Source organism: Ciconia boyciana, chromosome 20 (assembly GCF_034638445.1).
Source record: "Ciconia boyciana chromosome 20, ASM3463844v1, whole genome shotgun sequence".
Taxonomy (NCBI): domain Eukaryota; kingdom Metazoa; phylum Chordata; class Aves; order Ciconiiformes; family Ciconiidae; genus Ciconia; species Ciconia boyciana.
Window position 1 is genome coordinate 2,871,047 of NC_132953.1, and position 16,670 is coordinate 2,887,716.

The 16,670-nt window shown below is 55.2% G+C and overlaps 1 protein-coding gene across 3 annotated transcripts in view; it reads left to right on the top strand.

Moving 5' to 3' along the window:
- Window positions 1–16,670, top strand: part of LOC140661807 (protein CEPU-1) — a 357,918-nt gene that overhangs the window by 295,044 nt on the left and 46,204 nt on the right. For all 3 annotated transcript variants that reach the window (XM_072884532.1, XM_072884529.1, XM_072884530.1), the window contains one exon: window positions 9,412–9,644. In XM_072884532.1, coding sequence (XP_072740633.1) covers window positions 9,412–9,644 — 233 coding nt within the window. The remainder of the gene's footprint in view (window positions 1–9,411; window positions 9,645–16,670) is intronic.

The following is a 16,670-nucleotide window of genomic DNA, read 5'->3' on the forward strand; positions in this document are numbered from 1 at the left end:
CAGGTACATGTCCCCATCCCATCGTGACAGGAGGTCATGAGACAAGACGCTTGCACTTTGTTCATGTGGCAAACAACCTTCTGGTTGTGTGACGGGGAAGATCTGGCTACGTGGTGGGTTTTGAGTGTCTCTAAGAAGCTGTGTAAGTTCTTGCTAGGGGGCTGGTTTCCATGAGGAGATAGATGTCGGAGCAAGAGGCACAGGTTACCGTCTTGTCTTGGTCTCTTGTGACCTTGGATGGGGTAGCCTTTTCTTCTGCCAAAGGGGAAGGTCCTCTCCCCATCACCCTGGGACCCCGATTGGTGCTACAAGTCTTGGGGATTCATCCCCAAAGGCTTGGGATGCCCTGCTCCTCCCATGCAGTCTTGTGTTGCCTGGACCACCTCTCTCTCTCAATTTTAAAGGTTTGCTCATCATCCTCTTTCTGTCCATCTCTGCCCATCTGCTAGTAGAAGCAATATGAGCTTGGGTGTTGTGATGAAATCGCAATTAGGAGCGTGAGGGAGAACCGGCGTAGGAAGGTGATGTGGTTTATTCTCAGTCTGCAAATATACAGGTAGTGTGTAACAGGATACAGTTGCTACAGGTAGACCTGGTTGGTCAGCCGCAGCCGGTACCAGTGCAAGCTTCCCCCGTCTCCCCATCGCAGCCCTGCGTTGCGGTATCCCGCGCTACTGGAGAGCTCTGCCAGTGCTTCAAAAACCTGATACCCGATCTCGTGCTCTTCCCTGGGTTGCTTTCCCCATGTTGTCCCCCGCGGTGCCCTTCAGCCCTCTGTTTGCGGCACTTCTCGCTCCCGCTTGCCCCCTGCTCCTCCTGTCCCGCTGCCTCCTGACCCACAGCATCCTTCAGCAGCCGGCTCCTGCTCGCTCCTCTCCGCAGTCCTGGCAGAGAGCGCTCAGCCCTCGCCATTCCTATTTTGTGCCTCAACTTCTAAGGAAAAGCCACTTTAGTGATAATTCCGCACTTGTAATAAGTTAAGTGCATCGCTTCCTTTCGAATACATTTTCAGTGCAGTTAAGCTCAGCAGTCCCTTGCCTGCGTGCTTAGTTAAACACGCTCCTTTGCAGACCGTTGGGGTGGATGGCATCGCTTTATTCCCGGGCCATTACTGTCAATTGTGCAAAGCAGAACCAGGATTTATTCAGGGGGCACGGCTCATAATTGAGCGAGTTCAGTGCCGGGGATCGGCACTAACTGCTGGGAGTGCAGCCTGGAGGAACTTCCCCGCTGGGCTGGAGGAGGAGAGCAGGAGCTGCCGGGGGGGCTGAGAAGGATGGGGAGTTGGGGTGTCTTGAGTGGCTCAACCCAGGGCTTGCAGGTGGCAAAGGAGCGTTTTTCTAGAGAAAAGCGCATAGCAAGGAGAGATCTCTCCAGGTTTTTGGAGGCAGAGAGAGGAGACTTCTCCACACCTCCTCAGATGAGGAGACCTTATTTTACAGGGTTTAAACTGCTCTGTAACGCTTGGGAGGAGAGGATGAGATCATTACGGAGTTATTTTCTTCTGGTGGCATTTCCCACGCCTCCTTTTGAAGCTTCTCAAGATGGTATGCGGGCAGCTGCCAGAGCCTGGACCTGGTCTGGGGTGCTGCTCTCCCTGCAGAAGGGAGGACTCTTTCGTAGGCAACCCTGAAAGACCGCCGGGGAAGGGGTGTTTCGCCCAGGGCTGTTTGCCTGCTGGCGTCCAGGAGCCCCCCGAGCAATTACTTGGGCTGAGGGAATGCGAAAAAGGAGAAAATCAGGAGGAACAAAATGTCCCTCGAGCTCAGCGCAGGATTCCGGCGCTGCAGGAGCTCCCCGGCGGGGTGGCATTTCATTAGTAAACCGGCCGTGTCCCTGCACAGCTGCCTACAGGCAGTTTGGTGCTGGCGTCACCCCCGTTCCCCGGTGCCATTAGCACTTTTGGAGGGCACCCAAGCAGATGGGCCAGGAGCACGCTGCGATGCCGCTCCGCGGGGTCAGCCGCAGGGGTGGGAGCCCAGGTTAGGGACGCTTTTCCTCGACGCGCGGTCTCGGAGCGGCCGCCCTCATTGATGTTTTGTGGCACGCTCCGAGATGCTGAGATGGAAGATGCTATAGATGTGCAGAGCCCTGTTGTTAGCAGAGACAATAGGAGGATAAATAGAAAGGCTGGATGAGCCGAGCACGGGAGCAGGGGACTTGGAAAGGTGCTAGTGCACTGCTGCATTGCAGAGAGATAAAGACTTTTCCAGACAAGCCATCCCTGCTTGCTGCATTGCGACCTGCCTGCTTTGCACCAGTCCTCGGTGCCAGTGCAGGGGTCTCCCGGGACCGGCGGGGTGCTGGGTGCACGCAGAGGTGCTTGCGTGACTCCTGCCTGCTCCGTGCCCTGCCTTCTGCTGGGTCAGGAGGCTGCAAAGTGGGAGCTCCGGCTCTTTTTGCAGCTCTTCCTTCCTCCCCAGTCCGGTTTCCTCCTGTTTACTTGGCGTTTGCCAATAAGCTCGTCTAAGGCAGCATACTGGGAGTTGTTTGCAGCTCTGCGAATCCCGGGCAATGAACCAAGGCGGATCTTTTCGAGCCCAGTATATTATTATTAATGTAATTAGTGTGAATCATTTGCATGTATAAACTTTCAATTGAGGAGATCAGGTACTTTACAAACATGCGTTAACTCGCCTTCCCTGGCAAGGAGGTGCCAAATATCTTCAAAGCCTTGCAGAGGGCAGAAATGAAGGGCAGGGACTTGCAAGGAACTTGCTGCGGGTTGCAGCGTGAGCTGGTGGGAAAGGCAGGACCTCCCGGTCCAGAGCCCCGACTCCCGCTGCAACAGCCGAGATGAAACTCTGTCTGGGCAGGGAAGAGAGGGGGAAGCACAAAGGGTTTTTATTTTCCACTTCTGAGCGTTGCTTTCGACCAGCTCAGCGTGATTTTGAAGAGGCACCGGGGCGGCAGCTGATCTGAGGGCACCTCACCCTGCAGCCTTTGGAGATGCTCTGGCTGCTGCGGGGGGGGGACTGGAGGTAGGCGCCAGCCCCAGCGGGCCCCCCCCCCCCTTTTCTGCTGGACCCCGCTGCCAAATTAATCATTTGGTCAGCTCCTGCCTGGCAGGCGGCAGGCTCCCCGTGCGGGGAAGCGGTTTCTCAGCCCCGATAGCCATGCTGTGCTTTGAAGAAGTCCTCGGGCTGCGTCTTTGGTGGTGTCACATCAGGGTGAGCTCAAGGGATGCCCTCCAGCCGATCTTGCGGTTGAGTCCGAGGATGGCTGGGGTAGTCCTGGGGCGCAGGTGAGGATGGACGTGCCAAGAACCCCACCACCATGTCAACCACGCAGGCATGCAGACCCCAGTGGGGACAAGCCTTGAGCCCCTGTTAGAGCTGCCTGGGTGAACAGCTGGGGCTTTCAGCAGGCCGGGACCAAACCTATGGACCGTTTTAATCCCATAGTCCCTCTGCCACTGTGAACGTCCCCTGCGTGGAGCCTGTTATCAAGCCTAGTCATCCAAGCTCGATGGACTGAGATGGGTGTCCCCGCTGCTGCCCCGCTTGCAGCGTGCGGAGGGGTCAGCGGGACGGGATCATTGCTGGAGGTGCACACGCCGTTTACCACGTGTGTCGATGAGCACGCGTGCTCTCGGTATGTGTCGCGTGTGTCGCATGCACTCAACACCTGCAAAAAATGCAGTACGTCTGCACCAGCCTTGTCTGTCGGGTTGGCGCTTGGCGTGTAGGGTAGCATTGTGTGTTGGTGCCTATGTGAGCATACGGTGCTGCAGTGAGTGCGTGTAAGCGTACACAGTCTGTATGTGCACGGAAAGTGAGCAGATGCTGTAAATCCTGCTGAAGAAGGGCTGGATTGGTAGAAATTGCTAGTGCATGACTTAACCCAATACGGCAGGGAGTGAGGAGAGGGAAACCAGACTGGGTTGTGGCAACGAGGGTTTTGGCTTAATAAATATTAATAAAAAAAGGTTCCAGACCACCTTTTCCATGATAACCACACCTCGGGCTGTCCATGGTGCGCGCATCCCAGCCTTACGGGGTCACGGGCAGCACGTGTCCCAAGGAGCATTGGACAATCTGACCCCAACTTTCCCTTCGCTCAGGAATTGATGGCCAAACTTCTGTTGCCACCGGAGCATGAACATCATAGGAAAGTCTATGAGAGCGGTGGGACTGTGCTTGAATAGGATTGAGTTGTTCACAGCCCAGCCTTTAATTAATCCTAATAAATAACAATAAAATGTGATAATCACAGAAATAAATCTGAGATGTGAAGCTCCTGCCTCCGGCGGCGGTCTAGTTTAGTTGATCATTTATAGCACGGCTGATAGCGCAGAGGCTGGAAGGTTCTGCCTGGAACATGAGATGCTGGGGACAAGGCAGGGTTGGAGCAGCTTGTCTCCTTGCCCAGCCTCAGCGGGAGGCTTTTGCCCCCTAATTTTAAACTAAACCCCAAGCTAGTTCCTGCAAACTGATTTCCAGCTTGGTCTAGCCCGTAGCAGAGACAAAACACTGCTGGCGTGGAAGGGATTGCTTCAAAATCCGGAGGTGTATGGGAATTGCCGAGTTAGACTGGGAAGGAAAAGATGAGACATCTCGGGGTGCTTGATGGTGGGTCGGTGCTGTGGCACAACGCGAGTGAAACTCCATCAGGTGGCCTGGATTTGGGAAGGGGGTTTCTCTAGGGCGGGCACACAGTGAAAATTAGGTGGTGGTGGTGGAAGGAGAAGCGAGCCCAGGGGGGTGTCGAGTGCAGGGGGGGTCAGCTTGGTCACGGCCCCAGGTTGGGCCACCAAGTTTGCTGGGGTGAGCCAGGCTTAGCCCCGTCCCTGCCTCCCTGCGATGGAGCTTGTACCCTGATAATTGTGATGAAAGTGGCAATCAGGTTGGTAATTTCGCTGAGCTCTTTTCAGTTCTAATTAACATTATTCATTTCTTGTGTGTCCTGCTGGGTTGAGACAATCTGTGCTCTCCAGCCCAGCCCTCTGGAACACCAGCGATCTGCATAAGAGGCAACAAAAAAAGTGTTGTGTGCCAATTACTACACTTCAGTAATTAAAAACCTCCTTCCCCCCACTGCCGTGCCACCTCCTCTCCCATCATTTTCTGTGTGCAAACTCGTGAAAGCAAAGAGTGAAATTCAGGAGGGCATGTCATTGCTGGCGTGTGCCATCTGTGTCTGCACCGAAAACGCAGGGAGATACCGGGGGCTGTACGAAGCACGGGTGGGATCAGTGGTCAGGGCGCTCAGCTTTGGCACCCTGTTGCTTCTTTGTTCCTGATACTGGCTTGTGGCGGCTGCAGTTTGGTCGTGGGCTCTTTGGTAGCCGGTCTATGTCTGCAAAGCAGCCTGCTCCCCTCTGGCCAGGGCTGGGTTGTCCCCACCGAGGGCTTCGTTGGCGTTTTCAGCCCTGCTCATCTTTGTGCTTGTGTTACCCAAGGCGGGAGAAACCTGATGGCGATGCTTTCCCTCTTCCAATTTTCATCTCCAGCTGCTGTCCCTGCAGCCGGGCGGGCTGTCGGCTGCACCCTTGGACCCCTCGCATGGAGTGTGGAGGGTGCAGGCGTGAGGACTTTGGCTGTACGAGCTCAGCCTCTCAGGCTCCGCGAATACCAGCTGATTTGGGGGAGAGTGGCCAGCCCTAATGGACCAGCTTGCTTGCAGAGGGCGGATAGCAAAGCCAAGGAGCTTTGCTGCAGAGATGCTAACGGGTCTGGAAAGGGCAGCACCAGCCTGCGCCCATATCCCCTTTACACCCGCCGTGCAGCACTGCCCAGGGAGTGTGGGACAAGGGCGTGAACAAGCAGGCTGGGACGCGCGGGGAGGATGCACGCACGCAGCTCTCACCTTTGGTCGGTGCACGCAACTGTCTTAAAATGCCCAAAGTCCGTCGCTCGTGGCCATTTTGAGGTGCCCTCAATGTGGCAGCAGGGAGCAGAGGGTCTGGTGCAGTGTGAGGAGCTGTATCTCTCTGCAGACCATCACCACCTACCCCCAGGCGGATGCAGCAGTGGTGTGTTAGCAGCGTTTCCACCTCTCGGAGGAGAAACCCTGGGGCTTGGGAACCCTGGGTTTGGAGGGAAAGAACCAGCAGAGAGAGGGAGCAGTATCATCTCCTCCTTGTGCTGACAGACAGCAGTTTTTCATCTTCCTGGAGGAGAAGGCCTTGCCTTCCAAGCAGGAACATAACAAGGATTAAGGATCTTGAGAGAGAAAATGACCTCATCTGTGCTTAATTATTTTTACATCTTCTTTTTGGAGGCAAGCGCTGTTTTCCGCCACCCCGGGGACCTCTCTCTCCCCTCCCTCCCTGGCACATAGAGGGGCGAGAGGGAGGGTGAGAGCCTCCAGCGAGGTGGAGGAAGCATCTCTGGGCTTTGCACCTTGCCAGGAGCAGGGTGGAAAGGGGGGAGGCTGCAGGCTCGACAGTGGCTTTGCTCTCCTCCACCTGTGCTTGGAGCCTGGCTTCTCGGCCAAAGCCAAAGGCTTTCCGCTCGGCTGCCTGCATGCAGGAGAGGAGGGCTTCCCGTCCCTGCGCCGGGCTTGTGGAGAGAGGAGCTGCTGGAGGAGGGAAGGGGGAGCAGATGGAGGGGCTGGGTGGAAGAGCATCGGGTCGCTGTGGCGAGCCTCGGCCGCGGGGACCCCGACCGGCACTTGTGCGAGGAGGAGCGGGGTTGGCACGGTGGCTGGAAGGAGCTCGGCTAGGAGCACGACCCGCCGTCCCCTAAACAGCACACCCTATCCAGAGGTCAAAGTGCGTCTTTCCTGGGAGCGGTTTCTGCACTTTATTATATATATATTGGCTTGGGAGCTTTAAGAGGCAGGGAAGAAAATAAAATAACAACTTTAAGCTTGCCGATCCCAGGGACAGAGAAGCGTGTCTAGGTGATAAGAAGAGATTGTGACCGGGTGCTGTGAAGGGCGAAAGCACTTATTTCACTGTTGCCTCATGCGTTACCTGAGCCCCGTTGCTTTTCAAAAGCACTTAAATGCCCATATGATAGAGGGAATGCTTGGATTACACACTGTCTGGCTCCATTATTATCCAGGGATCTCCAAGCTGATGCATTTCACAAAAAAACTGGCGTGGAGAAGGAGAGAGGAAATACATATTTTTAGTTCAGCCTGCTTACAGGTCCTCAGGGATAATCTCTGCAGAAGGGACCGGTCCGAGAAATTCAAGCCACGTCTGGCTGCTCATCACCCAGCCCTTCTCCATGATACGGCTTTGGCAGCGAGGGTGGACATCCCTGTGTCTGTGCAGAAGTGCTGCTCAGTGCAATTGCGGGAGCCTATTTCATGGCATCGTGATGGGCAGGCCAGAGCCAAGCATCAAATATCCACCTGCATTTTATTCAAAACCCGTAGGTCGAAGCTACCGGCATAGTTGAGGTCGGGGGTACAATGCTCTGGGAAGAAATCTCAAGTTTTGTTCGACTTGAGCAACTAAACTCTCAGGTTTTGCTCAAGTTGTAATGCAGCTGAGAGCAAGAGCCAAAGTTCTTGGTGTTCAGCCCAGGCTGAATCTATTGCTTTTTTTATGTAGATAATAAAAATCTGCTCACATTTAATTTATTATTATCGTAATATCATTATGGAACAGCAGTAAAATTGTTTAATTTATCGGATGTTTTTCACACCAGAGAGGGAGGCTGGTGCAGTAGCTTGGGTACTTGCCTAGCAAATCAGCAGGGGAGTCCTGGGCTGCAGACTACCCATCTCACCTTGGGCACGTCACCTCATGGGGGTCTGTCATCCCCAACCTCCAAAAGTTGTGTGTTGTGGCTGAGAGGGTTATTTAGGCTTCTCCTGTAATCACTGGGGCCAAAGAGATACCTCCAAAAAGAGGCGAGATGAGGCGAGACAGCTTGTCCCTCGGTGGGTACCTGTGTCTTTGCTGGCACCGCTAGCGGACACGGCAAGGGAAGCAGCCCAGCAGCGAGGAGGCGGACGTGCAGATGCAGGGAGAGGGGCTGTAGACGGCTGCATGAATCTCAGCGAGGACTCGAGCTGTCTTGCAGGTTGCTTTTATTATTACTGCTTACTCGGTGGCTCTGCCCAAGCGTGCTCACCCTGAGAAACAATCCCTAAAGCGTCAGGATAAGTCCCTGACGGACCGCGTGCCACAGATATATTCATCCTTGCCGTTAACTCCCCTGCTACCGCAATTTGGCGTGTATAGCCCATTAAGCCCCTCGCATTCGTTGAAGTTACCCCGTGCGAGACCTCGCAGAGGCTGCCGTGCTCTTTTTTGGTGCCTCCGAAGTTAATTTGCATCCCAGCCACTGCTCAAGTAATGAAGTAGATTGGGGAGAATATAAACAGTGGATCTTAGGCTGAGTGGTTTTATGCAGGGACATTATCCTCTGTCGCCGGCATCCAGCAAAGTGCGGCTAAGTCTTAATGGCTCCGTAATCCCATTGGAGAGAAGCGGGATTTTAGCTGGCTCGGGGGGCTGCAGGTTTCTGCTGCCTAGGGAAGGGCTTGGACAGCAGACAGCCTCCAGGCCCTCTGCTCTTTGCTCATCTGGAGACGGTTCATGGAAGTGGAGGATTCAAACCTGGCTTGGGGACGTGGGGATGGAGGGTCACAGGGCTGGCGGAGAGCTTCGGGGGGGAGCAAGGCTGGCCCCTGCTAACGTGGACAGGAAAATAATCTCCTTCAGGAGCAAAGTCTTTTCTAGGTTTGCACCGTGTTGTCTTCTGGGGGGGCTCAGTTTCCTAATGAGGCTGGAAATAGAAGATTTCTGCCTCCAAAACATCACTAGATAGGTGAAATGCTTAGCTGGGGTAAGCGAGGGAGATGCAGCGATGCAGTTGATGGGTAGGGAAGGAAGAGCTGACAGAAGGGATAAACGGTAGAAAGCTCGAGGTTTCTCTTTAGAGGTGTTTCAGAGCTGGCTTTCTCCTGAGATAAATTTTCCTCGCTCCTTTGTGAAGCAGAGCGAGCTGCTTTCCCGGCTCCGCTTTGCATTTCTTTGCCTGGCTGCAAGGATGTGAAGGTCTGTGGAGAGAATGACAAGTGATGGGTTTGGGCAGGAGGTAGCAACCTGCATCCCCCCAAAAAAGTGTGGTTTGAACTCAGGATGGAAGTCTGGGCTCGGCTCTGGTTGTCTCTGAGTTTGCGAAGGAGCAAATGGGAACGGAGGGGTGCGAGGTCCTTTGGTGGCTGGTGCTGGGTGGCTCTGACCTCTCTACATCTGAAATCATTGTGAAGCTGTTGGGCGAATCTCTGGAGCCACCAGTTCAGATGCATGTCAGTGCCCTGAGCGCCGCAGGTAAAGTGCTGACATTGTCCTCTTTGGACACTGAGAGCACTTGGTCTCCGAAACTGCTGCTGGCAGCAAAGCTAAAAATAGTGCCAGGAGGACCAGGAGGGGCTGGGGAAGGGAGGGCAGAGCACCCAACCAAGAGCAGAGCACTGACAGGTTACCTCTCTGCCTCTCCCCAGGTGCTCCGTGGATAACCGAGTCACCCGAGTGGCCTGGCTGAACCGCAGCAGCATCCTCTATGCCGGCAATGACAAGTGGTGCTTGGACCCTCGGGTGGTGCTCTTGGCCAACACCAAAACCCAGTACAGCATCCAGATCCAAGATGTGGACGTGTACGATGAGGGTCCCTACACCTGCTCTGTGCAGACAGACAATCACCCCAAGACATCGCGTGTCCATCTCATCGTGCAAGGTAAGAGGGAGGGAATTCGTAGAGGGGTTGGGCTTGGTGCTTTGATTTCTGTTCCTCCCTTTTGCCCTGGTGTCTTCTCCTCCCGTTGCTCTACGTTGAGTATGTAAGACAACTTGGTGCTAACGTAGAGGCTGATCAACAGGCTCGGGGAGTCCCAGTGAAGCTGGGCAATGCATTGATCCAGCTTTCCTGAAGTAGTCACGGGGCTCTGATACAGGCAGCTCTGCCTCCCGAAGTAGTCACTGGCAAACACCCGCGTTGCTGTTTGTTGTTGTTGTTCTTGTTGTATTTTGATGGGTTTTTTTCTTTTCCATGCTGGAGGCAATGCTTCAAGTAAAACTTGTGTTGGGGGAAAAGACAGAGCTGGCAGATTTGTGTACTTTGTGGGGGTGTGTGTATGCCTAGCAACAATATGTGTTTGTGTGTTGAAACTCTGTACTTCTGGGAGGAGGAGGAGGAGGAGGAAGAGGAGGAGGAAGGCCAGCATGGGGTGGTGGAGCGCTCGTGGTGGCCAAGCACGTGCTCGCTGGCACGTGAGCGTGCCTCGCCGAGGCTGCAGAGTCTGCGGGGTGCATGCGTGCGCTCTTCAGCAGGCGTGCAAGCACACACGCGCTCTCGAGAGGGGACGTACAAGCGTGGCCACACGCGATGGTCAAGCAGATGGACGTTCGCGCAAGATCGCTCCTGTGTCCGTGCTGCGGGGCTCGGTGGGGACGTGTGCTGGGCGAGGGGGAGCCCGCATGGTGGGACACACGGGGCCCACTGCGCTCTTAGGGAAGCAGCCTCGGGAAGGATTAATGGAAAATTTCTAATCCCTTGCTAGCAACCTTTTTTTCTTCTTCTTCTTCTGTGATTTGGCCAGGAGCCCTCTTAGCATGACACACCAGCTTGAGTATTGGAATCTCGTCTCGGGCTAATTTTCGAATGCTGATGGGTGTATTGATTTGGAAACAAGCTGGGTTAAAAAGGCATTGGTCTTGTACACAGAGTTGGGTTGAGCTAATCTGCCGTCAATATGCCAGGCCTGAGCGTTATTGACAGCCTAATGAATAGAAGGGGGGAAAAAAACAAACCCAGGGCCTTTCTTTCCCCCGCCCCCCCTTTCCGTTTTCTCTTTCCTCCTCGCGCAATCAAGCAAGCTAAACAGAGCCGGACTTTCTCCATCTCCATTAACCGCGGAGAGAAAGCGGATGCATTGCCAGCCCGGGTCCTTGCTGTTTATCTTGCAATCTGTTAATACCTGCCTGAGTTTCTTAAGCCAAAGTCGATCACCCGCAAGTTCTGAAGTTGCTATCAGGCGCTGGGGTGATGCAGGACAATTTCTATCAGCTCTCTTCTGATTCCTGTTTCCTGACCTAAATTTCCCATATCACCAGACATCCGGGTCCATCTCTCCTGTGTCTTGCTATATCATTAGGAAGAGACGTTTGGGTACGGGAGGAAAAGGTCGGATCTTAACTCCTTGCAGCGGTAGAGTTAAGTACTGGAGGATTCAGTGATGGGCTCAGTCCTATAACGTGCTGAACATCCCTGCCGCTGCTGACAGAAATACCGGCTCTCGGGAGCAGGCCCCCTAATTTCAAGAGCTATTGCTTGGCTCACCCAGCTCTTGCTCGGGTGGAAGGTGGCAAGAGCATAATGTGCAGCAACGCGCTGGAGCAGGACATGAAAGTGAATATCGTGTCCAATTAAAGGGAAGCCTGCCTTAATGACCCCAATTAAAATTTGGCTGGGGTGCCAGGATTAACTCTCCTGCCTTGGAAAATGGGCCCAATAAATACGCAAGCTGGTATAATCCTGTCCTAAAAGACATTCAGCTTGCGGGAAGCAGTGCTTAGCCCGTCTTCCCAGGAAAGCAGGGTGTCTGAGCACCGCATTTCGGGGATGTGCCAAGTTCAGCGTGTGGCTGTGGGACCTCTTCCCCCTTCCCGCAGCCTGATAGGAAAGGAGAAGCGGTGAGAGGAGGTGGGAAAGGCTGTCTCCTCTTTCAAACGGGGTTAGTCCAGGTGCAGAAAGGAAGAGGGAGGTGCGCAGGTTGCTCTAAGCAGGTCCTGACTTTCCCCTTGCTGCACTAGGAAAGGGCCTGGGGGCACAGCTCCGGAGGCAGGAGCACTCCAGCCTCTCAGGATGCAATTAAGTCGTGCCCCGGGGCTCTCCAAAGGGACTGGCCCGGGAGGCGAGGAGGGGCAAGGAGCTCTTCCCCTTCCAGCCGGGATGTCAGCAGCCTGCTGCTCCCCCAGGCAGGCGCGATGGGTGCATATCGGCCAGGGTCCAAACACCCTCAGCCCACGCTGCGCATCCCTCCTTCTCCCCAAGTTTAGGGAACATCGCTGGGAAACGGCCGTGGATGGAGGGAGCGGGGCATCGCTGGTGTCTGCCAAGGGCTGCCGGAGGAAGCGGTGCTGTGGGGGGAAAGAGCGAAAAACAGACGAGGGATGGGGATGGGAGAAGGAGCTTCCTTTAGGGTCTGAGGGTTGGGGATGGTCCCTCAAGGCAGTGGGAGAGAATCAGCTAGAAACCACCAGGAACCAAGGATGTCCACGCTGCAGCAAGGGAAGTGCTGCACATTTATTTCTAGGCTGACTATATTGATGGCTGAGCTCCCAAAATAGGTGGGTAGAAGGCACCTCAAGAGCTAATTTAGCCCGTCCCCCTGCAATGAGGCAGACACGTCGCTGGCAAACACGTGTGAAAGCTATTCTTGAAAAATCTTTAACAAAGCAGGTTCTTCAGTCTCCCTAGACGATCTATTCTCCTGCTTCGCTATCTTTATAATTAGGAAATGTATAGCTAATATCTAACTTAAACCTTCTTTGTCGCAAACGAAGTGGAGTTTTTCTCAGCCTATCCCCAGCGGACGTGGGGAACAATTGATCAATGTCCTTTTTGTAACAACCTTTAGCTTTTGGGAAGGTTGTTACCATGTTGCCCCTTAGCCACCTTCTTTCTGAAATGATGCAAGCCCCGTTTCTCCCACCTTTCCTCGTCGGTCAGGCTTTCAGAAACACTTGTCAGTCTTGCAATCCTGCTACGAAAGGCAAAAGGTGATTGCTGCCGATCCAGGAATAGCAGGTCGGTGCATCTCTCCTTCCCGCTGCCGGTGAGCCTCTGCGCTAATGTGGGACAAATGAGCCCGGGAACGAGACAACAGACCCTTGGCATTGAATGCTTCAAAGTTCAGACTTGCTGTTTCGGGGACTGCTTTAAATGGGGTCAGGCTCAGCGTTGGCGATGCCAAGTTGATGTGAGCCACCAACATAGCTGCAAAAGGTACAAGGAGGTTCTTTGCACCTGGATCTCCCCGGGAAAGAAGATCCCAGGCTACAGCTGGACCTAAAATGAACAGTTCAGGCAGTGCCCATGTCATCTGCAGGGTCTGGAAGGTGGTCCCTGCCTGTCCCGCTTGCTCAGCCCTCATTTCTTCTTAGGAGGAGTTGCCGTAAGGCCAGACAAAGCACAGAGAAGCAGCACTGCCCGTGTTTGCCGGAGTTTGCTTCGGACTCTCGGGAAGAGAGAGGCGTTTCTGGGTGAAAATCCCAAAGAGAGAGAATCCAGGGAAGCTGCACTTGCAACAGGCAAGCTCTGAACTTGGAGGGAGGCAGAAACCCAGAGCGAGAAAGAGGACTTGGGCCCCACTGACCTCCGAGGAGCGATGCTTTCCCTTCCTCTCCTCTCCTGTATCCCACTCTGGTTTCCTTAGCAAGTCCCACTTCTTGCCCCTGCAGCAGCATCCCAGGCGCAGCCTCCCCCTTCTCCCCGCTCCCGGCAGGACACTTCAGCTATTTAAGCTGTTCTCCGGGTTCCTGGGTTTAAAAGAGAGAGGGGAGGGAGGAGGACGGTGTCTGGAAAGCTTTTATTTGTATTGATAATAAGCCGTCTCTAATGCGCGCCTGCAAAACACTCCCACTGCCTTGTAAAATGCATTAAGGAAAGTTGGCCTTATCTCAGCGCGGGAAATGGACTTGGGGAAGGAGGCACGGTGCCTGCCAGAGTTTAATCTCACTTAGGCACACAAATTTGCATGACAGAAAATGGTGGAATTTTTAGTGCTTAGAAAGAAAGAAATAAGGGGGAAAAAAGAAAAATAAGGCAGGCAACTGGGGGATATTAGGCTTTCTCGCTTCTTTATCAGTTTCCCTGGCCCTATCTGGCTCTTTCTGTTGTCACTGGAGCAACTAATCACCCCTCCCCTTTTGTTTGGTGTAAATGAGTTTTCCCACTCCTTCCCCGGCCTGGGTTAATCTGCAAATCCCTGCCTTTGTTTGGGAGTTAATTACCTGCTCGCCAGAGTCGGGGGGCTGCGGGCGTAGGTGGCGTGGGGCCGCCCTGGTGGCGGGGGGCACACGTGGCATGCCGGTGGCACCTCGCCCAGCGCCGGGGCCACCCCGGGAGCATCGCTGCCAAGGTGTGTGCCGGTGAGATAAAGCCACCGGTGGGGCTGCGGTGCCCGAGCCGGCTTTGTTTCAAGCGCCGAAGTCTGCCCAATTAATTTTCCTTTCGATGCCATAAGCCCCTTTCGCTCGTGGGAGAATAAGGATAACTTTTTGCAGCCGCTTTTCTGCCTTGCAGCGGGGTGCACGGGAAGCGCCTGCCCTGCCGAGCGGAGGGGCAGCCGTTCACGTGGCAGGGAGGAAGGATCAGTCCCTGCAGTCATCGTCACTCTTGTCCAAAAGGCCTCAAGGTGGCTTGCAGGGAAAACAGAGTAGATGGAAATGCATTGCTCGCGCCTGGGTTTTTTTGCCGGAGGTGCTCAGAGCCTTCCTGACCGCCCTCCGCCCAGCAGCTTTGGCACCGCTGCCGGAGCCGGGGTGCGGCCGAGCGCCCGTGGGGCTGAGCCTGTCCCCTGTGCCGCCAAAGCCACCGGTGCTGGGGCTGAGAGGGGCAGAGGGGCTCGCCCAGGGCTGTTTGGTAACTCGGTGGCAGCGAGGGTGTGTAGACGTTGGCTGTGTATTGAAGCCACGGGCTGGAGTTTCACACTAGGTAGGATGCTTCCCAGCAGAAACCACAGGAGCTGCTTCTGGCATGGGTTTTTCTGGTGCGTCCGCACCTTTCCCCTGTGAGAGCAGCTGTCCCTTCTAGAAGCAAAAGCAGGTTTAGATAATGCTTTCTAAATGGCATGCAGAGAGCTGGGAGAGCCTCCCAAAACCGGTGGAGGGGAAGAAACCAGCAGCACGAAATCGAAATCCTCCCTCGCTTCGCCCGCGCTCTCGGCTCCTTTGACTGATGCGTTCCTTCCCCGTCTCTCTTTTGTTGCTAATCACCGTCCGTCCGTCAAAGCATCTTTTCCTTTTGTATCAGGGCTGTTGTCGAGGACTGAAGGTCTCCCACGCGCTCTCACGCGCTGTCCTACTCGTTGGCTTTGCATCCCTGTTTTGCTCTGCCACCTGGGAGCATCCCCTCCTCTCTGCTGCTCCCGTTGCTGCCCCCGGATCTCTCCATCTCCCTCCCAAGGTTATACCAGCCCTCGCTTCTCCACGGGGGCCCATCAGCCCGGTGGGTGGGCTTAACCCGCATCTGTGCCCATCTACGCTCCCTTGCGACGTGGCCGCGTAGCCGGCGTGCGGCTGGGCAGGCTCCCTCCGACCTCCCCCAAGTCACTTGACCTCTTTGCAAATCAGTTTAACATCTGCGAGGCAGAGATAATAATTGTCACCTACTTCACAGGGGGGTTGATGAGGATTAATTCATTAATGTCAACAGAGGTCTTTGAAGATGGAACGCGCTATCTGAGAGCTAAACGTTATTATTAATTAGCAATTATATCGTGGGGCGGGAGCGGGGGGAAAGCAGAGACTCCGGAGCCCGTACTGGAAGCGCTTGCTCCGGGCTCGCATACCTGCCCTCGCTGCGGCTTCGGGCTGCCCCAGTTACGTGCCCGTTCTGCTGCTGGAGGGAGCCGGGCACGCTGCATCTCGCCGGGGACGTGTCCCACTTGTGCTGCAGCGTGTCCTCCTTCCCGGAGCGCGTGGGTGAGCCCCGCTGGTGCAGGGGGCCTGAGGAGTGGGAGGGATGGGGAGGTGAACGGTGCCCCAGTGGGTTAACTGCTGTCCTTGTTACAAAGGGAGCGGGTCGGTAACGGAGGAGTAGGGGTGGGAAGGCGTCCTCCATGCTTGCCTGGCATCCCAGCAATGCTAGCAGGCCAGGCACCGCCAGACCCATGGGAGGATGTACCCTGTTCCCAAGGAGAAATAATTGGCAGGAGAATGGAGCGAGGGGAAGGAAGAACCAGTGATTCATAGGACACACAGACCGTTTTCATTTCCTTCATGTTTTTCTTTTCCGCATACGCCAAGGCTGTGGCTAATTTCCCTGTTTTTCTCCCCCTTTGAACTGCTAACGCTGTAATCCGGTGTGTTGCGGGGCTCCCCTAAGCAGCGCAGACACAAACCCTTTGCGGTCCCTGCAGGCTGTGCCATGCCCTGGTGCTGGGACGGCACATCGATGCCCGCTGGGGCCATTTCCACCTCCGACACCCCCGTGGCTCCGCTATTTCCCTCCTTCCCAGCTGCAGCTGCATGCACTTTTGTGGCGGCGAGGCGAGCTCGGCGTAACTCTCCTTGCTAGTCCCTCGGAGATGTGCAGAGCCGCGGAGGTTGCCCTCTGATCACCCCTCTTCTAGAAAACAAGAGCCTGCTCCTCTTTGAGCCTTCCTGAGCGCGTGAGCTCCCGGCAGCCCCGTTCCCCCGTCCTCTCCAAACGCTTTCAGGCAGAGGTCACCCGCCTCACCCGGAGCGATTCAACAGCGACTCCGCTAATCCCTTCTGCGGAGCGGGTGAAACCAGGAGGCGAGCGGCACGCTGTGCCGACAGCTCTCCAAGCAGGGCTGGAGGAAGGCTCGAGTTGTCTGTAGGTCTCGTGCTCAGCCCCTGCACGGCAGGTCCCCCTCCTTCCCCAAGGACTTTGCCAGCCGAAGGGGTGGCACGGCAGCACCCGCGCCTCCGGGATGCACGCCGGGCATCTCCCCGCCGCTGCGTACGGTTTCCAAAGTACCGTCGTTCAGCGTGATAAAGCCGGTGGTGGTTTAAT